The following is a 24,676-nucleotide window of genomic DNA, read 5'->3' as shown; positions in this document are numbered from 1 at the left end:
TTAAAGTTGACAGAAGAGAAAGACTTAGTTTTCTATTTTAAATAGTTTATAAGTTTATAAATATAGTTGGTTATATTTTCTTGGTAAATGTATCCTTTTTTCTGGGCAGAAAACATTTATTCAAAATATTAACTCCTCAGTTTTATGTATTAATATAATGAAATGGCAACGCATAAAGCCAGTTGTCAAGTGAATATATTGGAGGCCACTGATATATTTTACCTCAGTTTAATTTATGTGGAATTTGATGACTGCCATATCTATTGATCTACAAATATTCATAAAGTGCCCATGGTGTTAGTTAATTTCTGGCCCCTTTACAGCATCCACACAACTGTCCTTGAAATCTTTGGATTTTAAAATCTGGTACCACAATCATAGTCATCACAGCAGAATTTTATAGTTCTCACTGTTTTGGAAGTCTCCATAGACAGTTTGTGGATATCATGTTACCATGCTAGTGTAATTACATTAATACAGTGAAGCCAACTCTGTTTCATGCTGTGATTCTTTATGATTCCTCACTACCTGAAAAATAAAGTGCTAGCCATTTCTTAGAAGTTAGTCAATCAACTCCAGTGGTTCCCTCTTACCTCTAAATAAATCTGAACTCTTATTTATCTTTGAAAAGCCCTTGCCTCAATGGACATTACCCTCCCCCACCCACAGAACAGCCAAACTGGCCATCTCTCTGTTCCTCAGATATGACATGCTTTTTTCCCATGTCTATAGCTTTATTCTGCCTGTCCCTAATCCTTAGTTTCTACTCTGTCCTCCCCTCTACCTCATAGAATCCCTTTGTTTCTTTAAGATACTACTTAAGCACCAACTTCTACATGAAGTACTTTATGTGCCCTCATTTCCAAACCTTGTGTGATTGCTGTTGTTCACTTGTTTCAGTCATGTCCAACTCTCCATGACCCCATTTGGTGTTTTCTTGGCAAAGATACTGAAGTGGTTTGCCATTTCCTTCTCCAGTTCATCTTACAGATGAGGAAACTGAAGCAAACAAGGTTAAGTGACTTGCCTAGTATCACACAGCTAATAAGTGTCTGAGGCCACATTTGAACTCAGGTCATCCTGACTGTGGGAATGGCATTTATTCATTTATTTTGTATTAATTTGTGTATTTGTGGTCTCCCCCATTAAACTATAGTGCCCTTTCAAGAAGGGATTATTTCATTCCATGTATATCTGTCCCAGGCAACTAGCACATAGTAGATGGCTAATAAAAATCTTGGTGATAACTGATTGAATACCTTTAGTAATCTCAAACATTGTATTTGTATTTTTTTTTCCTATCATATTCTTTTTTTTAATTTAATTTATTTGTTTAACATATTTAGTTTTCAGCATTGGTTTTCACAAGAGTTTGAATTACAAATTTTCTCCCCATTTCTACCCTCCCCCCACCCACTCCAAGATGGCGTATATTCTGGTTGCCCTGTTTCCCAGTCAGCCCACCCTTCTGTCACCCCACTCCCCTCCCATCCCCTTCTCCCTTCCTTTTTTGTAGAGCAAGCTAAATTTCTACTCCCCATTGCCTGTGTATCTTATTTTCTAGTTGCATGCAAAAAAATTTTTTTTTTGTTTTTGAATGTCTGTTTTTAAAAACTTTGAGTTCCAAATTCTCCCCCCTCCTCTCTTCCCACCCACCCTCCCCAAGAAGTCAAGCAATTCAACATAGGACACATGTGTATCATTATGTATAACCCTTCCACAATACTCATGTTGTGAAAGACTAACTATATGTTGCTCCTTCCCAACCCATCCCCCTTTATTGAATTTTCTCCCTTGACCCTGTCCCCTTTTGAAAGTGTTTGTTTTTGATTACCTCCACCCCCATCTGCCCTCCCCTCCATCATCCCCCCTTTTTTTAATCTTCTTCCCTCTTCTTTCTTGTGGGGTAAGATGCCCAATTGGGTATGTATCATATTCCCTCCTCAGGCCAAATCTGATGAGAGCAAGATTCACTCATTCCCCCCTCACCTGCCCTCTCCCCTCCTCCCACAGAACTGCTTCCTCTTGCCACCTTTATTCGAGATAATCCACCCCATTCTATCTCTCCCTATCTCCCTCTCTCAATATATTCCTCTCTCATCCCTTAATTTGATTTTATTTCTTTTAGATATCTTCCCTTCATCTTCAACTCCCCCTGTGTCCGCTCTCTCTCTCTCTCTCTCTCTATATATATATATATATGTACACATAGATATATACATACATACACATTCACTTATATATATATATACACATAAACATATATACATATATGCATATTCCCTTCAGCTACCCTAATACTGAGGTCTCATGAATCACACATGTCATCTTTCCAGTATTGCATTGCTAAAATCCACTTCTGAAAATGAAGAACCTGTGCTGATTCTCTGTGGGATCCTTAGTTGTAAGCATTAGTAACGCTATCTACCTCCTCTTATGTGACCTTGGGCAAGTCAGTTAACCTCCCTTGGCTTCTGTTTCTTCCTTGGTAAAATGGAGAGGGCTAGAATAAATAACCTCTAAGAGCACCTCTAGCTCTAGAGCTATGGTCCTGGGACTCAAATGGCATGAGAATCTGTCACAAATGCTAATAACTTCTGAGCCTGAATCATGCATAAATCCTGTCCCTACAACCTTCTAGATTTTCTAAGTTCATAGTTAGTAAGCACTATGGTATCATTCTTAAGTATAAAATATCTGGCGTGATAAATGCCAGAAAAAAAATGTCTAGAAACAGTATTCACAGCATTTCTAGCACCTAGATGTGAAATTAAACAAAATCTGTGTTATACCAAACCTCCTTATATTAACCTATCCAGTAAAGGAAGAGGATGAGGTATAGAAATAGGGAAAATAACATTAATGGGGGGGGGCAGAGGGGACAATGAAGATACTTGGGGGGGGGCAATTTGAGGAATGCATTTCTCTAAGAGTGGCCAACATAGTGGAGTATAACAGTGAGTCTGAGGTTTTGCCTTTTTCACTTCCCTGTTTTTCTCCCTTCCTCCTCAAGTAGAGGTCAGAGTTCAGCATGTAAGGCAGTACATTCAATGACTTACTTTTTATTATGCCTCAACATAGTGTGGCGGTGACTATGGGTTTTGAAAGGTTATGCCTATAGAATAGAAGCCCTGACAGGTTCTACCATGCTGAAGAGGCACTATCATCAACTAGTATTTCAAGGCACAATATATAAGGGGCTGTATTCCAGCATCATGAAGGAGGGCTCACAGCTGCCACAGGAAGCATAGAGGGGCTCAGCATCAATAGTCTTACTGCTCGGTCATGAATTCTTTGGAGATAGTAACTAATAAAACAAAAACACAAAATGGACCTCGGTCCTTTTGGGCTCCCCTCCAGTTTCACAGTAGCAGAAAGCAGGAGCAGAGACTACTACGATTAACTCCATCTCTAGAATTACAGGGAGATCAGTGATTTGGCACAGTTGGTTTTGGCACATATCTGCAGGCAACAAGAAACTAATAGGAAGGGGCATTTGGTTATTTTATATTATATTGCTTGAAATTCTTCTATTTCGTTGAAGGATCATTTTTCCCTTAATATACAATATGGTTAATTTTGCCAGGTAAGTGCTTCTTGGTTGTGGTCCTAGCTCTTTTGCCTTCTGGAATATCATGTTCCATGACCTTCAGTACTTTAATGTTGCAGCTTCTAAGTCTTCTGTAATCCTGATTGTGGCTCTCCGATATTTCAATTGTTTTTTTTTTTCCTGACCGCTTGTAGTACTTTTTTCCTTGACCTGATAATTACGTATTTTGGCTATAATGTTCCTTGGAGTTTTTATTTTGGAATCTCTTTCCTGAGGTGTTCACTGGATTTTTTCAATGCCTATTTTGCCCTCTGGTTCCAGGATATCAGGGCAGTTTTCCTTGATAATTTCGTGAAAGATGCTGTCCAGGTTCTCCTTTTGATTATGGCTTTCAAGTAATCCAATGATTCTGACATTGTTCCTCCTGGATGTGTTTTCCAGGTTAGTTGTTTTTCCAATGAAGTATTTTACGTTTCCGGGTTTTTTTCATTCTTTTGAATTTGTTTTATTGATTCTTGATGTCTCACAGAGTCATTAACTTCCACTTTCCCAATTCTACCTTTTGAGAAGTTATTTTCCTCAGTTAGTTTTTGTACCTCCTTTTCCATTTGGCCAATTGTACTTTTTAAGGAGCTATTTTCTTCTGTGTATTTTTTTTAATCTACTTTTCCATTTGGCCAGTTCTACTTTTTAAGCAGTCATCTTCTTTTTCCAAGCTGTTGATTCCTTTTTCACAATTCTCTTGCATCTTATTTCTTTTCCCATTTTTTATTCTACCTCTCTTATATGATTTTTATGCTACTTTTTGAGCTCTTTCATGAGTTCTTTCTGGGCTTGAAACCACTTCCCATTTTTCTTTGGGATTTTGCCTATAGGTGTTTTGACATTGGTGTACTCTTTTAAGTTTGTGTCTTGATCTTCCCTGTCACCATAATAACTTTCTACGGACAGATTCTTTTGTTGTTGTTGTTGTTTACTCACCTCTTTTGGCCTTTTTCCTTTCTTTTAAATCTGAGTTCTGCTCCACACTGTCTTAGGCTTCTTGTATCAGAGGCTGCAGGTCCTGGCTGTTTACCTGATGCTGCACTGGTGTTGCCCTGAGGCCCATGGGGAAACCTCATGTTTGGTGCTGCACTGAGGGGGTAGGGTGGGGGTGGCTGGCACTGCTGGAGGCCATAGCGGTCTGGCAGCTTGCTTGCTACTGAGCCAGGGTCCTAATGCTGGCGTCTGGCATGTGCATTTTCTTGGGACTACACTGAAGCATGTGGCTGTCTGGCAGCTGGAGGTTGCCTGTTTGCTCAGGGCTATGCTGAAACATGTGGCGGTCTGGATGCTGGAGTCTGCCTGTTTTCCCTGGGCTATGCTGAATCACATAGTGGCTCTTGGATCTGAAATTTGCCCATTCCCCTGGTTATGCTGAGGCACACGGGGAGTGGGGGGTCCTGGTGTTGGCATTTGCCTGCTCTATGACACTGGGGCTCAGGATCTCACACTGGTTGGCTAAGGTGAGGCTTGCTGTTGGCTTACTGGGATGTTTCCTGTCCTGGACTATGTTCCCTAAGTGAGACAGATGTTTCTTGGCAATCTTCCAAGTTTCTTGGGTTAAAAGATTGTTTCACCCTGTCTTTTTGCTGATTCTGCTGTTCTAGGATTTGTTTTGGGGCACTATTTTATGGTTGTTTGGAGGTGAATATGGGAGAGTTAATGTACTATGGCAGCAAGCCATAGAATACTATAATGTCTAAAGAATGAAAGTCAGGGATCATACAAAGAGCTATGGAGAAATTTATGGTGGGATTGAGCAACGTGAAACACTTTACATATGAGGAATTAACCCAGGAGAAGGGGATGACATCAGAGACAGAGGATGTCATCAGAGAAATGTATGACTTTCTCCATGTGAAAAAAAGGAGAGAGGTTAGAGTGAGGGATAACCAGTAGACAATATATTGTACATTGTACATAGTATTTTGTATGGACCTTGTGTGGTGAATATGTAGTAGAATTTAGATAAGAGTCAAACTAGAGTCACCTAAGCAACGAGGTGACACAATGGACAGAGAGTATTGGAATTAGGAAGACGCAAATTCAAATTCTGCCTCAGCAGCTAGCTATGTGACCTTGGGCAAGTTACTTAACCTCTGTCTACTTCAATTTTCCTAACTCTAAAATGTGGATAATAATCGCACCTACCTCCCAGGATCATGGTGAGGATAAAGTGAGATAATATTTCTAAAGAGTTTTGCAGAGCCTTAAAATGCTTTATACACTATCTATTGTTTTTACGAAACAGGATGATTTGCATTGATGGAGTGAGTACTCACATCATTGATGTGATACATTGTAGTATGGGATCCTTTATGCTAACTTTGTTGTATGTGTCAGTTGCATTTTGTTGTATTTAGAATAATGGGATATGGACTAGGTCTCATGAGCCCAATCCAGATGGAGAACATCTAATAGACAAAGATATCTTAAGAGTCCTCATTTGAAACATAAAAGATAGTCTCTAACAGGAAACTATAATTACTCTTCAGATCTCATAAATAAATCTCCTAAAAGGGATTTGACCCATGCTTTTGTTTATAAAATTAATAACAGTAATTCACATTCATTATTTATAAATCACTTTGTGATTTATAAGGCACATTTCCTACAACCTTGAGAGAGAAGTATGATTAATATCATTATTCCCGTGTTACAGTGGAAAAAACTGAGTGTTAAAGTGGTTGCAAGCCTTCCTCAACTCAACAAGCCAAGGATACCAAGTTTATATGTCCTGTGTGTCCCTCTTCATTTTCATCGAGGCTTTTTCAAATGTCCATAATACGTTAACAGAAATACATGGAGGTTTTTTTTTTCTTTCATTAAAGGAAAAAGAAAGATTGAAGCAAGAAAAACGTGATGAAAAAAGATTAAATAAAGAACGCAAATTAGAGCAACGAAGATTAGAATTAGAAATGGCAAAGGAACTAAAGAAGCCTAATGAAGATATGTGCTTAGCAGATCAAAAGGTAATCTTTACCATTTTACCCTATTTAAAAAATTTTATGACCTCTTCCCCACTTTTTTTACCCCAGATTGCTCATATGAAAATTATCCTTTTTACCTAGCTAGAAACATTGCCCCCAGAGTCTTATTTCTGGTCCCTTAAACTGAGATGTAAGCAGGCTTTATCAGGAATTCCTTTTTTTTTTTTTTGAATGTTTACCTTTTAGTTTTAGTGTTACATAATGTCTAGGGGCATCAAACCCCTCTTGCACTAGAGTCGTCCTAGAAAAGCTATCCCAGTTCTTCAAGTAATTCAGTGTGGGTCCATATCAACTCAAGAAACATAGCTCATGTGCCTCCACTAATGTGTTTAACTTGTACTATTCAACCATAGAACACAATTCATTCAAACCAAAGGAATTTAATGAAATATTATAGTAAGGAAATATTAATAGAACACTTCCCCCACAAAACTGGTATACTGTCCCACAAATATAAATACTATCAGTGAGGAGAGAGAACACATCTAGAGATTACACATAGAGAGGCACACAGGTAAACTAGCATGATACATATTAGAGAACCTGCATTACTGGGGCATGTGCATCCAGGGGGCACACCGATGGGAAATATATGGGGCTGGAGCACAAACATTGTTGGGCAAACTTGTAGGTAACAAACATGTGGAAGAGTAACTCTTTCATCTGATGCTCTATGGATCCTGGTGTCTTCTGATAATATTGCTTCAACACTACAGTGTTGAAATAATTGGTTTCCTTTGTAATTCTTAATATTTGATTTTATATATTTAAAAACATTCTGAGAGGGGATTCAGACCTTTTTCAGGAAGACTATCGAAAAAAACTCCTCAGAGCTATGCGTGTCTACCAACCATAATTTTTTTTCTTCTATATCCCCCTAATCCTTTGGGACTTGACATATAAAATAAAATGAGGAGACACAACATCTAAACCCAAATAACAGGGTCATTATTTTCTTCCTCTCTGGTCATTAATACCTTTATTATGTATAGGTGGCATTCTGCAAGCTGCCCTACACTTAAATGAATATTAATGATTATAGCATCAACCACTAATAAAGAAACAGAATTTTGATGGATATAGTTTCCCATTTAGTAGTAACGTTCCAAAAACCAACATAGAAGCTACTTTGATGGATCTGTGATCTGTGACCCCATCCATTTCCATCATCAGTGTGGATCTTCCCGCAACTACAACAGATCTCATCCCCAGAATATCTTTTCATTCTGTGTAATTTTTGTCCATGTTCTCCCATAAATCTTCATTAAGAGATCTATGTGACATGGTTGAAACTTTCTTCTAGATACTTTAAGATTTCATGAGTACCAGTGATGTCCTTTACTCTCATTACGTTATATGATAAGCCCACACCTCCTTTTCTCAGCAAGTATTTCCTTAATAATAATTTTTACACCACATTTTACATATGAGTCATTACATGTGGCAGCCTACTTACAGTTATCACTTGTCACCTTATTGCCTTTTGGATCATCCACAATTTTGACTCTTCAGAGATTGGATCATTTGATGATTTGCAGCCATATGAGATCATAGGAAGTATATTAATGTTAAATACATAGAAGCCCCAAGACAAATACATAAAATCACTGGATCAGAAGTTATCTTAGTTGAGTCTTTCCCTTTTCTTCAGGCAGGTGAATATCCAGGGCAAATAGTTAAATGTTTCTTGAAGACTTTGCAAAAATATGACCTCCCTCACTCTTACGTTTAATCACCCTTAAAGTTAAGTAATCCTTACTTATATCCGTCCATAATATCTCCTTCCTACTCGTTCTTGTTTGGACCTTCAAAGAAATGTAACTTGGGCAAAGAAACTAAAATTTGTAAATAGAACGTCGGAGGAAACCAGATGTCATCTTGACAGCTGATAGGGCTTTACATGACATCATGTAGACATCTTTTAGAAGTAGCAACTTATTGTGTCTTGGCAATAATTTGTGAAGAGATATTTTTCTTGTGATCTCAAGAGATGTGTGATCTAGGAATAGATGATTGTAATATATCTCATCCCATAGTATCTTTACATGATTTTCATCTAAAATATGAATAATAATTCCTTGAATACATCAGTAGTTGGAAAGAACTATTTCATCAGATTTGGGCACGTACTTCAACAACATATATCAAAACCCCTCTGTGCTTCCTTAGATTTTTTAAAAAGTCACCACCTGGTGGCCAGTCTGGACCAGTACTAAGAGCTTTTCTTGCTTAACAGGATCTGTTAGGGCTTATGCTCTTCTGTTATAGACTTCAAGAACTGTGATAACCTCCACTTCACTCAGAGGCATAAAAAGTATACATTCCAGTTCAGCAGGCACTGCATTAGCAAATATTTTGTTTCATTGTTGTTTTTATAGCTGTTTGGAAAGCAATGATTCTTTAGAGCAAGGGTTCTTAACCCTTTTTGTGTCATAGCCCTTTGGCAGCCTGGTGAAACCTATGGATCCCTTCTCAGAATAACATTTTTAACATAAAATCAAACAGAGGATTATCAAGGAAACCAGTTGTTGAAATGCATTTATCAACATATTTAAAAAAGCAAATTCACAGACTTCAGGTTAAGAATACCTGCTTTAGAACCATATTGGACATTCCTTTGGGTAATATAATATGAAAAATGTGCTCTGTTACCTGCTTTTTTTTAAAGCCCACAAAATACTAGTTTTGTATTGACTATAAGCTGTAATGATCAAAATCGCTGCAGTATTACTGGAAATTTCTTTTGTTACTGTCAGCTTTAGCATTCATGAAGCCAGCATCATTTTGGCCAGCTTGACTTTCTCCTGGGATCACAGGATCATTGGTATAGCCTGTTGTCACAGATTGTACTCAGTACAAATCTAGATATCTTGTAAATGCATACCCTACCACAAAAAAAGAATGTAGATGGATTAGTTCAAATCACTCATCACAGTTAGAATGACAGTAGCATTTGCTGTGTAGACAGATGACAGCATTTTTGTTCTCATTTACTTTGTTGGAGAATAGAGTAGGGAATTGAGTTTCTCTACTATATTTAATTCATACAATCCACATGCTTTTAAAATACTGGTATCTGAACAAAAACTCCTTAGTGTTCCTTTCACAGAAGCTGAACTTTATAGCAATGGCTAAGTTCTGTTCAGAATGCAGTGACATATGATTTTGTCCTTCTGTTTCCAGCCTTTGCCAGAGTTACCGCGCATCCCAGGACTTGTTCTCTCTGGAAGTACATTTTCAGATTGTCTCATGGTGGTACAATTCTTACGAAATTTTGGTAAAGTTCTAGGCTTCGATGTGAATATTGATGTCCCAAACCTGAGTGTTCTTCAAGAGGGATTACTCAATATAGGAGACAGCATGGGTGAAGTACAGGACTTACTTGTAAGGCTCCTCTCTGCTGCTGTCTGTGATCCAGGCCTAATAACAGGATACAAGGTAAACACATGCGCCCACACATACACACATGCACAAGCACATGTACACACATGGGCACATACACACAAAATCCTTAAAAAAATTTAGCCATTGATTTAAATTTATTATTTTTTTGGTGCATCAGCAGCTTTAGACTATGTGGACTGAGTAAGTAACTATTTTCATTAGCTCCTATAACTCTTAAGATCATGTCACAGAAAGCTAAGTATCATATGCTAAATAGTTATTAGAATTATTTGATGTCTGAACCCAGACAAGGCTGTCCCAGAGCTCTTAAGGAGGGCAGTGATTCTCAAAGGGTTTGTTTTCTGAAGAGGCCTTTGCTGTCCCCTGTCCACCTATTTTTGTACCCCTTCCCTCAGTCTCTTTCCTCTGAGGTTATGTTAATCTACACTATCCATCCATCCATCCATCCATCCATACATACATACATGTACGTATGTGTGTATACTACTTTCATGTTGTCTTAGCCATTTTGGGAGGTGGGGTGAGGCAATGGGGATTAAGTGATTTGCCTAGGGTCACACAGCTAGTAAGGGTCAAGTGTCTGATTTGAACTCAGGTCCTCCTGACTCCAGGGTCAGTGCTCTATCCACTGCATCACCTAGCTGCCCTGTCTTACCTATTACAATGTGTGTTTTTCTTTTTTTTGTATCTCCAGCATTTATCATAGTTTCTGTCACATAGTAATCACTTTTAATAAACGTTGACTGAATGACTGCCTCAAACTCGTGTGCTGAACCCACACACCCCTACACTTTTACATTCCTCAGACCCGTCCCAAGCTGCCTTCTCTGCTGCAGGCCTGAGGGAGGTTAAGAAGAAAATGAGGGTCTGGGGGAGAAAGGCCCAGATAACAAATGGGTCTAGATTCGGATTGCCTGGTAACCTTCCTTCAGTTGCTGCAGTTTTTCAGTGTTCATAGCCAGTGTTCTATGAGCCATAAAATAAAGTTAATTAAAAAAATTAAGAACTACTGATATGGAATCCTATCTAGGTAATTCTAATTGCTACGATCTCAAAATACCCTGTTGGTATGGGGATAAATACAAGTGGTCCTAGACCAGACCATAGCTTTTATATTCTGTAATTCAATTAGCACTCTTGGGATGATCTATACTTAGTCTGGGATCCCTTTGAATAATTGGGGTAATCCAGACACCCATGGGCCCTGGGCAAGATTTGAAGAATAGCTTTAGTAATTGGGACCTGACTTCCAGGATTCAGCAAGAACTCTTGACAACTTTAGATACATGTAATTTGTATAACATCTATGGGATTGACCACATTTTAGCATGGAGGCACATGTTTGGTTTTATCTCAAGCTCCAGTTAAGTAACATATTAACATTCCAATAATATCCATATGTTCTAATATTTTCAGCTATGAACAATATTCTGAAAAGAAGGAGGAGCCAGGACACCTAGTTTTCAGATTTCCTTTCGATCCATCCATTCATCTGTCACTTCACTTTAGAGACCAGATGGGCAGTGAAGACATCACAGAATAGCAAGTGCCAATATCCACACCTAGGACAATGGAAAATACAGGAACTTGATTTGGTCACTAGGAGGAATCAAAAGTGAATCCAGAAATTCACACATGGGAAGGTTTCTGACTTCTGATTAATGAAGCATATGAGAGCTCTCACATAAATACATATGTAGGGTGCAGAAAATGCACAAGTACTAAACTGCTTTCCTCTTTTCCTCAGTCCCATCAAGAACATGTGGCCCCTATCCAAAATATTTGTTATGATGCTAGTATTTTACCTTTGATGTGTTTATTGAAAAGGGTTGTATTTTTAAATGGCTATGAATAATAAAAAAAAAATTAAAACTTTTGCAGGCCAAAACAACTCTTGGGGAACACTTACTGAATGTTGGTGTCAACCGAGACAATGTTTCTGAGATCTTGCAGATTTTTATGGAAGCCCACTGTGGACAAACTGAACTTACAGAAAGCCTGAAGACAAAAGCTTTTCAGGCACACACTCCAGCTCAGAAAGCATCAGTACTTGCTTTCCTCATTAATGAGCTAGCATGTAGCAAGAGTGTTGTAAGGTGAGAGTATCCTAACCACTTTCCTATGATTTTATAATCCTTAGTATTGGTTATTTCTTATATTTCTTCTTTGACATTTATAGTGACTTGTAGGGTTTTTTTTAATGTGGATTAAACTAAAAGATGTTTACTATGAACTAACTGTATAAGATTACTTGTAATTTTGTTATTTCTGCTTAAGTTCATTGTGAACACTGACCATTCCAAGAAATGTCTTTCATTATTAGGAGATATGAGAACTGCACCTCCTGTCTCTTCATTCCTTAATTCCCTGATATTTTATGAGACCGAATGACCATAATTATCCTCCCATGGAGCATTTTCTCTAGCAACTGTGGGTGTTTTCCTAAAATTGTCAAATAGGCTAGATATAAACAATCTATTTAATAGATCTACATGTTTGACTATTATGTAGTCGTAGTAACAAACAAGTTTATACTGTAACTATGCTAATTATTGATAACTTGGATTAATGCTTTCTTAAGGTAATTAAAAAGGAAAGCCTTATTAGGCAGCGAGCCCCAAATATTCCATTTCCTGAGAGTTGCCAATGTGAAGTATGAGTCATAAGTTCTGAAACATGGGAATTCCCTTGCGGAATCAGACCTGTGATAGGCCACTACTCTTTTGCTAATACCATCATGTAATAATCTGTAGTGAAGACCTAATGGTTTTCTACCTTGACATCATCCTTCAAGTTTAAATAATAGTTTCTCTAATTAGACATTTATGGCTCTGTCATTCAAAAGTTTGTTTGAAACATTTTTAATATGTTTGTTTTCTGCCATTGCCACTAGTTTGTAGCAAGCAGTTGCATTTATTTATTATCATTATTATAACATTTAACATAATTAAGATTATCAGGCTAAATATTAGTTCTTTTTTCTTGTTTGAAACTTCTCAAATTTCAAAGCCCGCTTCTTCACCTTAATGTTTCATGTTTAGTGGCCAAGTCCCTATTCACCTTATCTTTTCCATTCATGATTTTTAGATTAGTTATGTCCCATTCCCCATCCTTTGGTTTCCAGGCAAAAGAAAATATCAAAGTATGCAGGGCTAACTATGTATATCACTTTTTGTGAGTCTAAACTTTTGTGTAAATACCTTCTTAGCTACACTTTTGCATTATCATCATTTTTCATCTATTCATGCTACTTTTGGGCAATTATTTAAGCTTATTTAGTGTGGTTCATGACATATAGGAGGTATTAAATAAATGTCCCTTATCTTTAGTATAATGTCTCATGTTATAAATGACAACAGCTTAAATTCCAAAGAATGTACAAACTGTATTTTTCCTGGAGAAATATTTTCATAAAACAGACAATTCTGTGCCTGACCATTGCTTAGCGGCTGGTAATAATACTGTAGTATTAATAGAATTTTAAAAATGGATGGTATTCATTGATGCTGTAGGGCAGTTGTAATCAGGTATATTAAGGCTTTTATCCAAGAAGGAGAAGGATGTCAACTAATTATTTTACCATCATTGCCACTGTTTGTTGCAAAATTCTAGGCTTGGGTTTAAGCATGTAATTTCATTTAAGAATTGACAACTTTTGGTAGCACAAATTTTATACTACATCATGACTGCATAAGAACACATATCTCTGTGTGTGTGTGCGTATGTGTGTTTGTGCATGGATAGGGACTGGACTTGTGATTCCATTGATATAGAGAACTCTTAGAATTTCCAAGAATATTGAGATGTTAAGTGACTTGTCTAGGATCTTACAGTCGTTATGTTCTGAGGTAGGACTTGAACTCAGGTTGTCTGGGCTATAAGGCTAGTTCTCAATATAAATTTAGTTTTAAGAAGGGTCTGGGCATGTGCTCTCAACAGTGTGGGGAACTCTCAATGTGGAAACTTCTTCCACCAATACAGCTCATTAACTCCTGTGTTACTAATAGAGAATTGGCATGGGGTACTGAGAGCTAGTATGAGTCAGAGACAGCATTTGAACCAAGGTCTTACTTCAAAACTAAACCTTTATCCTACTATACCACGCTGCCTCTTGGTATTCAATATTGACATGTATCTAGGATATATGTGTATATATGTAAATGTACACACACAAATGTGTCATTACACATATATGAATACACATATATTTATGTATTTTTTCTGAAGTTGGAAGTTTTTTTATACTGGGGAAAATATGTAGTAATGTTTGTTTTTATGTTCCTAATTTTTTTTATATTGGCAGTGAAATTGACAAGAATATTGATTATATGTCAAACTTGAGGAGAGACAAATGGATGGTAGAAGGTAAACTTCGCAAGTAAGTTATAGTTCCTTAAAATTAATATTCAGAGTTTTTATGTAAACTCTTCAACAAGAGCAGTAAGTCACTGATAGAATTCAGCTGGCTCACTTTGATACAATGAATAGAAGTGCTTAACTTAAATGACACATAAATATAGCCCAAACCCAGGAATTATTATTATACATAAATAATTATATGATTAAATGAGATCATATGATTATAGATTTAGAGCCAGGAAAGGCTGTTTCTTATAGGTCACCTAGTCCAACTTCTCATTTTAAAGATAGGAAAGCTGAGACCTAGAGAGATAAAATAACTTGCCTAAGGTCATGAAGATATTTATTAAATAGTAGTATAGGCATTTAACTAAGGTTATTTGAATACAAATCTAGTGTTTTCCACTGAACCACCTCTTATATTTACTAATACTGTCCTTCCTATCTTTAAATTCTTTTTAAAAAGTTAATCTCATGTTTTAAAGTTTTGGGAGCTATGCAGTTCCTTTTGACATGACTATCATCTCCTTATACCAATTACATTTTCTTATTTTTTTCATTGTTTTGCATTTAAAGTTTATTTTTGAGAGATTCTGCCAAAGTTCAAACTTAATTTAAAATTATAACGTAATTTTCTACCTCATTATTAATATAATGTTGGAAATATTATGCTCATTATCTTAAAAGAATAGCTCTTCTGCAGTAACTAAAAGGAAAATTATTACTTATTATAGAATAATAATATATAATCAGATTGATAATATAGAATGGGAGTTAAGTTTGCTATTACTTTTTCATTGTTATAATTAAGGCCTTACAGTGTTTTCATCTGTTTTATAATGTTCTCATAACCCTGACAGATAAAATTTGTCATGTTTTTAATATGTTTTAATTCAGTAAGTGAGATACCTCAAACAATAACAAGTTTTAATATGAGAATATTATCTACTGGTTATTTTCTAGTTCTTCATTTTCCATTCATCTAATTTTTAGTTATAAATTATTTAGTTTTAAATTTATTCCTAACTGAGATAAGTACATTGAGATGAATGTCTTGAATGAATGGCTTACACTTTATTGAGTTTACAGATAGGTTTGCTTTTAGTTAATGATGATTTTTTTTTTTTACATTTAAAGACTCAGAATCATTCATGCTAAGAAAACAGGGAAAAGAGACACCACAGGTGGAAGTGAACTTGGAGAAGAACCACATTCTTTGGGTACACCCACCACAGGACGCAAGCGAAGACGGAAAGGGGGAGATAGTGACGACGATGATGATGATGATGATGATAGCGATGACCAAGCTGATGAAGAGGATGAAGATGAAGAAGATAAAGATGATAAAAAAGGAAAGAAAATAGATCTTTGTGATGATGAGGTAATAAAATTTACATTCTCTGTATATTACATAAATATATATAAATATAAAATATTTGTATATTTAAAATTTTAAATTTAAAAATAAATTTTAAAATATTTAAATGTAAAATTAAAAATATACAAATATAAATAAATACTACATTATACAAATGTGGTAATAATTCTTTTTATGTAACTCTGTAAGCATTTGTTACAGAGCTCTCCAGATTTGTCTTTTATTTTATTAACATAAATTATAATTATTTTTGTATGCTTCTTTAAACTTTTTCAAAGTATTGTTGCATACATGCTGACATTGTTATCACAATTGATCTCTGGACCAGAAAGACAACAAGTCCTGCCAGTAGTTCTATCTTGGATGTCAATGTCTCTCCCACTCTGAGGCTGCCTATAGACAATATATAAAAGTAGAGGAATTATTCATCTCTTGACTAGTATTTAAGTTGTCCCATAATACAACTTGATGGTTAGGTTTTTTTTTTTTAAAGAAGTAAGAGAGCCTGGGTAAATCATCTTTGTAGCAAAACAGTTCAGTTCTGGGTGGGGGGCTCCAGTTACCTGGGTTGCTTTTCCCTGTGTTATATGCTTTCCAAATAAAAGACTTGTTTTGGGCTATACTGAGAAGTGAACCAGGGTACCCAGCAGGGTCAGGAATCACAGAGAAGAGCCCTTAACAAAAACAGTTTTCTGAGATGGAGCAAGGAGAAGCTAGCATATGAGAAACCCCACTCTCCTAGGAATTAGTTCTGACTCACTAGAACTGCTATTTTGGAAACTGGGCCCTAGTGGTCCAGAAAATATCCAACCAAGGGTGGGATGAGGAAGTGGGAGGGAAGATGAGAAGGGAGGAAGACTGCTAGGGGACGGGAAGAGGAGTCTTAGGTATATGGAAAAGGCATCTCTATCGATTACATTCAAAGTTGTGTTTTACTAATTGATTACATAGTTCTGGGGAATTTCATCCTAAGAAATATTGGCAACGAATTATGTTGTGCTCCTCCTGATGAAAGAATCCCCAAGTAAGTTGTCATGGTTTGGGGAAACTCCAGTGTGTAAGCAAACGGCTTCACTGACCAGGCAGGGAGGAGTTGCTCAAGATGAACAGTTTTGAGAACAGCCAGGACAGTCAGTGGGGTATGTTTGCGTTATAGCTGCTCTGACAACCAAATTCTGCTTAAGTTAGTGCTCAAATTCTTTCCCTCAACCTGGCTCCCGCTGGTGTTGTACATTCCTTCCCAAAACTCTGTGTTGGAGTCTTGAGTCAGGTTCACTCAGAGAATGAAACAACCACTATCCTAGTCAGAGTCCAGTTGAGGGGACTTACTTACAAAGGTAAGAAGTCTGCATTTTGAATTTTTTTGAGCATTGTATTTATTTGAGGGGGTGAAGGATGCAGAAAGAAAAGGCAAAAGAGTCTATCTCACTTCTTGGCCAACATTAGGCCTGTTTTTATAGAGATAGGTTTTGTTCTCATAGCCTTGATTGATCTCCAAGGAGTTTCTCAGAGTCTAGGTCATCTGAAGCTTTTAAAAAGCTTCATGGCAAAATAAAGAATAAAAGTGACAATGTTTGTTCGTGGGTTCAATTTCAGAATTAATTCAACCCTCTTGACTCAAAATACATTGTAGATACATTAAACAGTTAACATTCACTCCAGGACTTTATTGTTGCATACTTCATTTATCTGGAATGTCTTCTACCTTTGAGTTGGACCAGCAAACAATTACTGATGTATGTGTGCTTTTATACATTTTTATACATTTTATATATTTTTATGGGTCATAGCCACAAACCAGATATTATCCAATGAATAAGTTCAGCAGCATCTGACATAGCCATGCATTTTCTAATCTACTATATAAAACTGAATAAAAATGAACTTGTTTAGGAACTGTGATGCAAAGGTAAAGAGGAAATAATTAGAATACCAAAGTTTGAATTCTAGCTCAGCTGATTAGTGCTTAAGTAACTACAGGTAAGTCACAACCTCTCTGGAGCTCAGCTGCCTCATTTGTAAAATGAATACATTACACCAGATGATATTGAAGGTACCTCTCAGCTATGATCCTAAAAGTATGATAGAAGTGTTGGTCACCTTCAGTTCTTTTTTTTAAAAAATTTATTTAATATATTAAGTTTTCAGCATTGATTTTCACAAGAGTTTGAATTACAAATTTTCTCCCCATTTCTACCCTCCCACCCACTCCAAAATGGCATATATTCTGGTTGCCCCAATCCCCAGTCTGCCCTACCTTGTCACCCCACTCCCCTCCCTTTCCCTTGCTTTCTTGTATGGCAAGATAAATTTCTATGCCCCGTTGCCTGTGTATCTTAATTTCTAGTTGCGTGCAAAAATTTTTTTTTTGAACATCTGTTTTTAAAACTTTGAGTTCCAAATTCTCTCCCCTCTTCCCTCCCCACCCACCCTCCTTAAGAAGGCAAGCAATTCAACATAGGCCACATGAATATCATTATGTAAAACCCTTCCACAATACTCATGTCGTGAAAGATTAACTATATTTTGCGCCTTCCTAATCTATCCCCCTTTCTTGAATTTTCTCTCTTGGCCCTGTCCTTTTTCAAAAGTGTTTGTTTTTGATTACCTCCTCCCCCATCTGCCCTCCCTTCTATCGTCCCTCCTTTTTTATCTTCTTCCTCCTTCTTTTCTGTGGGGAAAGATACCCAATTGAGCGTGTATGGTATTCCCTCCTCAGGTCGAATCTGATGAGAGCAAGATTCACTCATTCCCCCTCACCTGCCCCCTCTTCCCTTCCTACAGAACTGCTTTTTCTTGCCACTTTCATGTGAGATAATTTACCCCATTCTATCTCTCCCTTTCTCCCTCTCTCAATATATTCCTCTCTCATCCCTTAATTTGATATTTTTTAGATATCATCCTTTCATAGTCAACTCACCCTGTGCCCTCTGTCTATATACATATACATACACACATATGTATATACACACACATATATATATACACACATACACACATATACATACACATATATGTATATTCCCTTCAGCTACCCTAATACTGAGGTCTCATGAATCATACACATCATCTTTTCATGTAGGAATGTAAACAAAACAGTTCAACTTTAGTAAGTCCCTTGTGGTTTCTCTTTGTTGTTTACCTTCTCATGCTTGTCTTGATTCTTGTGTTTGAAAGTCAAATTTTCTATTCAGCTCTGGTCTTTTCACTGAGAAAGCTTGAAAGTCCTCTATTTTATTGAAAGTCCATATTTTTCCTTGGAGCATGATACTCAGTTTTGCTGGGTAGTTGATTCTTGGTTTAATTCCTAGCTCCATTGACCTCCAGAATATTGTATTCCAAGCCCTTTGTTCCTTTAATGTAGAAGCTGCTAGATCTTGTGTTATCCTGATTGTGTTTCCACAATACTAAAGTTGTTTCTTTCTGGCTGCTTGCAGTATTTTCTCCTTGACCTGGGAGCTCTGGAACTTGGCGACAATATTCCTAGGAGTTTTCTTTTTGGGATCTTTTTGAGGAGGTGATCTGTGGATTCTTTCAATTTCTATTTCACCCTCTGGCTCTAAAATATCAGGGCAGTTCTCCTTGATAATTTCTTGAAAGATGGTATCTAAGCTCTTTTTTTGATCATGGCTTTCAGGTAGTCCAATAATTTTTAAATTATCTGTCCTGGATCTATTTTTCAGGTCAGTGGTTTTTCCAATGAGATACTTCACATTGCCTTCCATTTTTTCATTCCTTTGGTTCTGTTTTATAATATCTTGATTTCTCATAAAGTCACTAGCTTCCACTTGCTCCAGTCTAATTTTTAAGGTGGTATTTTCTTCAGTGGTCTTTTGGACCTCCTTTTCCATTTGGCTAATTCTGCCTTTCAAGGCATTCTTCTCCTCATTGGCTTTTTGGAGCTCTTTTGCCATTTGAGTTAGTCTATGTTTTAAGGTGTTATTTTCTTCAGTATTTTTTTGGGTCTCCTTTAGCCAGTCATTGACTTGTTTTTCATGTCTTTCTCACATCACTCTCATTTCTCTTCCCAGTTTTTCCTCTACTTCTCTAACTTGCTTTTCCAAATTCTTTTTGAGCTCTTCCATGGCCTGAGACCAGTTCATGTTTTTCTTGGAGGCTTTTGATTTATTTGACAAGCGCATGTTTTGTTATAGAAAACAAAAATCACCTTTTGATCAATACCAAATCATCTCTTTGTGGAATTAACAATTCTGTTTCTTTGTAATTTAGTAATACACATGCCTGCTGTCCTACTTCCTTTTAACTTTTGACATGTCCTTTTTTATTATGAACTTTTTTTTATTATGTCTTATGATTTTTAAAATAAAACTAAAAAGTCTGTCCAATTGCTATCAATCAAAATTTTGATAAAGTTATATCTTTGTACCAATGTGTGGAAAATACCTGCTTTGAATCTTGCTGAAAGGTATAACAAACATCTAGGTCAAACTAAGATATCCTTTATGTTTTATGCGAGTTATTTTTAAAGCAAAAGCTGATAGCTACTTACTTAGGTGACTTTTGGTAGCTGACTCTTGCTAATAAGTAAAAGCAGGGATTAAAAGGCCTTTCTTATTCTTTCTAGTCCATATAAAATGAAATTTCTGAAGTAACACAGGCTATCAATAGTTTAAACATCCTAGTACAGGGTACCTTACAAATAAAAAATTTACAGTAATATTTGTTGAAATTAACAAAATCCCATTGATGATGCAAGAATTCACTTTTGCCAGCATTCCAATTCCTATCTTCATAATGCTTTTTGTTGCAGTAGCAAAACAAATACAGATCATCTTCCTAGACTTTTTGCTTTCATTTTATTTTCCAACACCAATTTTTAGTATATTTGCTAGTAAACATTATGGTGACTGAAATGAAATTACAAAAGAGATAAAGAAAATCAAAGATTATGGGTTATATATAGGCTTAATAGGCAACTCCTCAGTAAATCAAGAATTTACTGTACCACATATTCATTAATGTGGCTTGCATCCCTCTATGTCCAATTGACTTAGCTGCTCTTAGCCATTTGGATCTGACTATAATAATAGCCATGCATGAACTAGCTGTGCATGACTTTTAGAGTAATCTACCATTGCTTCCTAATATTTTATCTTTTTTTAATCATCATCCTCCCTTTGTGCTGATGGCCATTTTGGAATAGGAAGTAAAAGGTATGGTGAAATAGGTAATAGCCTTTCACTGAATTCGATGAAGTACTGATAAGACATGTTGGTCTTGGGAGAGCTATTCAGGATAAGCTGGCTGGTTGGCATGGCATGTTGTCTAAAGTACTGGACCTGGATCAGTAAGACTTTGGTTAGAACCCTACTTCAGAACCTATTAGCAGCATGACCCGAGCAAGTGACTTAACTTTTATGAGCCTTATTTTCTTTATCTGTGAAATGAGGAAAGCAATATTGTTTTGTTTTGTTTTTTTTTGAGGGGCAAAGACAGGGCAGTTGGGGTTAAGTGACTTGTCCAAGGTCACACAGTTAGTGTGTCAAGTGTCTAAGGCTAGATTTGAACTGAGGTCCTCCTGACTCCAGGGCCGGTGCTCTACTCACTGCGCCACCTAGCTGCCCCAAGCAATATTGTTTTACAGGTTGTTTTATGGCTCCAATGAGATAATGCCTGTAAAGCACTTTAAAATCCTTAAAATTCTACATGTGTCAGTTTTTGTAATTTTATTATTATTATGTATGTTATTACGTATTCTTCCTTCCCTCCTTATGTGTGTATTACACATTTTGTTATTCAATATGATAACAAATAGAAATATTCAATATAGCTAAGTGTTTTTATCTAAAACATATATGAAAGAATGATTTTCTGAAAGAAAATCTTCTAAAGAAGAAAAAAAAACTAATGGGAGAGTATTTTATAATTTCCAACATTAACATTTTTATAATTCTACATAAAAGTTTTATATTTATAGCATAAGCACAAAGTTCAGTAGTCATTCTTTTTATTTTGAGAAGAGATAAATAATGCTTTATTTTGTTGTAGGATGATGGTGATCAAGCAGCAAGTGTTGAAGAGCTGGAGAAACAGATTGAAAAACTGACTAAAGTAAGCACTTTTCAAATAAAGTTTTTCTCTTTTTCAAGTTGTAATTGTGTAGAATTACCATTTCTGCATGTTAAATAAAGATATATAAAGCTCATTCCTTTTGAATAATGGAAGTGGCTGACTATAAAAAAATGTATTCAAAAATTTTAAATACAGGCAGTTTTAAACCCACGACTGAAATCCATACATGAGATGTGATGTCACAATCTTAAGGTTATTCAGCAGCAAATGATACTAAATATAAAAAACTGCAAACATAAAGTATACTTTTAACCCACAAGAAGCCATATTTGTTTTTTTCTGTAAGTTCAAAGTATTTCTAAAGATAGCTTTATTCCTTGGAAATTAACACCATACAAATGCTATGAAATATGAAGTGCTATTGGATATTAATGAATTTAATAACTTCTATTATATTTTGCATTTCTTTATCTATGAATTTTACTTCCTCCTGAATTTGGAATTTTGATCTGTTGGTCTTCTTGCTTGTTTTTAAACTTCTGCAGTATATTGGATACTAAGGTGAACCAAGTTTAAAATGTAAGAATAAAGTATTGGCTTATTAAATATGAGCATATAAAATTGGCCAACTCAGTAAAACACTAGTTTATATACAGACATTGTCGATATCACTGCTGTTTAATTTAGTTAAAATTCTACCAGTTTCTCATTAGGAGTTCTGTATTACAGTGCTTCAGCTAGCTTTAACTCACCATGTACACATTTTTCTTTTGCATAATTGATAAGATTTTAGCTGCCTTACCTCAGCAAAATATTTCATCCTGTCACATATATATATCCAAATATGAAAATTGCTTTACAGGATATTTGCCTAAATTAAACCAATCTTTTTGATATTAAAAAGGACCAAGTTGGTCATTTAAAAGTAATTGCTTTCTTTAAGAGGTGATTGATAATGAAACTCAACTAAATATGGGCCACCCTAATACTTTGATTCAGTTCCCCCATGGCTTTGCTGCCAGTTTCAATGAAATAAGTAGTAATTTATCTTTATGTTTATTTTAAAAACAATTGACTCCCATAATATTATATACATATATGCATGTGATTTTTTCTTTTTAACAGCAACAGAGTCAGTACAGAAGGAAACTCTTTGATGCTTCTCACTCTTTACGGTCAATGATGTTTGGACAGGATCGTTATCGACGCAGATACTGGATTCTTCCCCAATGTGGGGGTATTTTTGTGGAAGGCATGGAAAGTGGTGAAGGTAGGATACATTAGCCTATTTGAGAACAACCAAAGCAATAGTTATATGAATATAAGCTGGTAATTTCTTTAATCTCTATTATGATTTTAGGATCAGTTTAAGATTTCACACTTCTTGGAAAAGATTTATTAAGCTGTTTGTACCTCAGATACTTTACTTTCCAAAAAAAGGAACCTTATCTCCATGCTTATTCACTTCCTGTTCACTCTATTCTCTTCTTTTCTCCTGACTGCTTTCAAATGTACAGATATTACCCACATTTTAAAAAAAATAGTATTACCCATTTTAGATCTCACTTTCCTTTCATTCCCAAGTTCTCAAGTATTTGTTCTATACCATTTACTTTCATTCCTTCAGCCATTCATTCCTTCTTTCCTCCTCTGCAATTTGGTTTTCATTCCAATTATTCTAGGAAAGTGCTTGCCCCAAGGTACCCAGTGTTCATGCTAACCATTTACCTTTTCACAGTCTTTTGCATTTGATACTATTGACTGCCCTCTCAATCAGTCAGTCAACAAGCATTCTGCCAGGGTGCTTGGGATACTTGTATAAAAGTGAAATAGTCCCTGCCCTTAAGAAGCTTGCATCCTAGCCCCTCCTTATTTAGATCTTCTCATCTCTTTGCCTCTCTGGTACCATATTGCCTTAGTTCTCTGGTTTCTCTGACCATTCCTTTCCTGCCTTCCTTTCATTCTCCCACTCTGTAACTATGGATGTTAACCAGTGCTGGGTCTTTAACCCTTTGCTTTTCTCAATTTTTACAGTATTTCCTTCAGAGTACTTATCTAACCTAATGGCTTTAATTACCACTTAGTTATAGGATTTAGAGCTGGAAGGGATATTAGGGATAATGTATTCTAGTCCCTTCATTTTAAAAGTCAGAAACTGAAATCCAGGGAAATTAAGGAGCTTGCCCAAGGTGACTGAGCTAGTAAGTATCAAAGCTTGAATTTGAATCCAAGTACTTTAACCTAAATCCAGTGCTTCTTTTAACATACACTGAGTCTTCTGATTTCCAATAAAATGTTCTTTTCACTATGTAGAGCAATGTTAGTGATTCTAGATGGAGATATGGGAATTAAGCTGACTTTGATAGATGGGCAAGATTCAAACACGTTAAGAACAACAAGGCAGATAACAGTACCTTGGAGGGAGGCCTAGGAAAGCCCAGGCATAAGCAAAGCTTCAGAGGCCAGAATATGAAGGGTATGTTGAATCAGGATGGAGATAGGTTTGGCTACAATGAGGAGTTCATATTGCAAAGCAGAAGAAAAGTAGTTAAGGGTAAAATTTTGGAAGGTCTTGAATATCAAACTAAGGAATTTCAGCTTTATCCTATAGGCAGTGAGAAATCATAGAAGATTTTTGAAAAATAGAATATGATGCTAATTGTTATATAGATAGTGCAAAAGGAAGCAGCAATAAGGAAGAAGTTAGCAACTGCAAAGAAATAAGTAATACAGGATATTATGATTATTATAAACTATATCCATAAGTACTTTCTTTGTAGTGTTTAGAGCTATTATGAAAACAAAATTGATTTTAATAAAATACTATTGGGGTAAGCATCCACCTGTAAGCTGGTGATTTGAAATGTATATTCATAACTAAATTCATTCTCGCCTTGAGAAGCTACAATTATAGTTTTT

The 24,676-nt window shown here is 36.1% G+C and overlaps 1 protein-coding gene across 1 annotated transcript in view; it reads left to right on the top strand.

Moving 5' to 3' along the window:
- The window catches only part of BAZ2B (bromodomain adjacent to zinc finger domain 2B), a 353,975-nt gene that overhangs the window by 296,841 nt on the left and 32,458 nt on the right, over window positions 1–24,676 (top strand). The window contains exons 22-28 of the mRNA XM_036743221.1: window positions 6,424–6,564; window positions 9,766–10,020; window positions 11,869–12,083; window positions 14,291–14,365; window positions 15,484–15,727; window positions 21,734–21,796; window positions 22,883–23,027. Coding sequence (XP_036599116.1) covers window positions 6,424–6,564; window positions 9,766–10,020; window positions 11,869–12,083; window positions 14,291–14,365; window positions 15,484–15,727; window positions 21,734–21,796; window positions 22,883–23,027 — 1,138 coding nt within the window. The remainder of the gene's footprint in view (window positions 1–6,423; window positions 6,565–9,765; window positions 10,021–11,868; window positions 12,084–14,290; window positions 14,366–15,483; window positions 15,728–21,733; window positions 21,797–22,882; window positions 23,028–24,676) is intronic.

The sequence above is a fragment of the Trichosurus vulpecula genome, chromosome 2 (genome assembly GCF_011100635.1).
Source record: "Trichosurus vulpecula isolate mTriVul1 chromosome 2, mTriVul1.pri, whole genome shotgun sequence".
Lineage (NCBI taxonomy): Eukaryota > Metazoa > Chordata > Mammalia > Diprotodontia > Phalangeridae > Trichosurus > Trichosurus vulpecula.
This window is presented reverse-complemented; position numbering and strand designations above follow the sequence as displayed.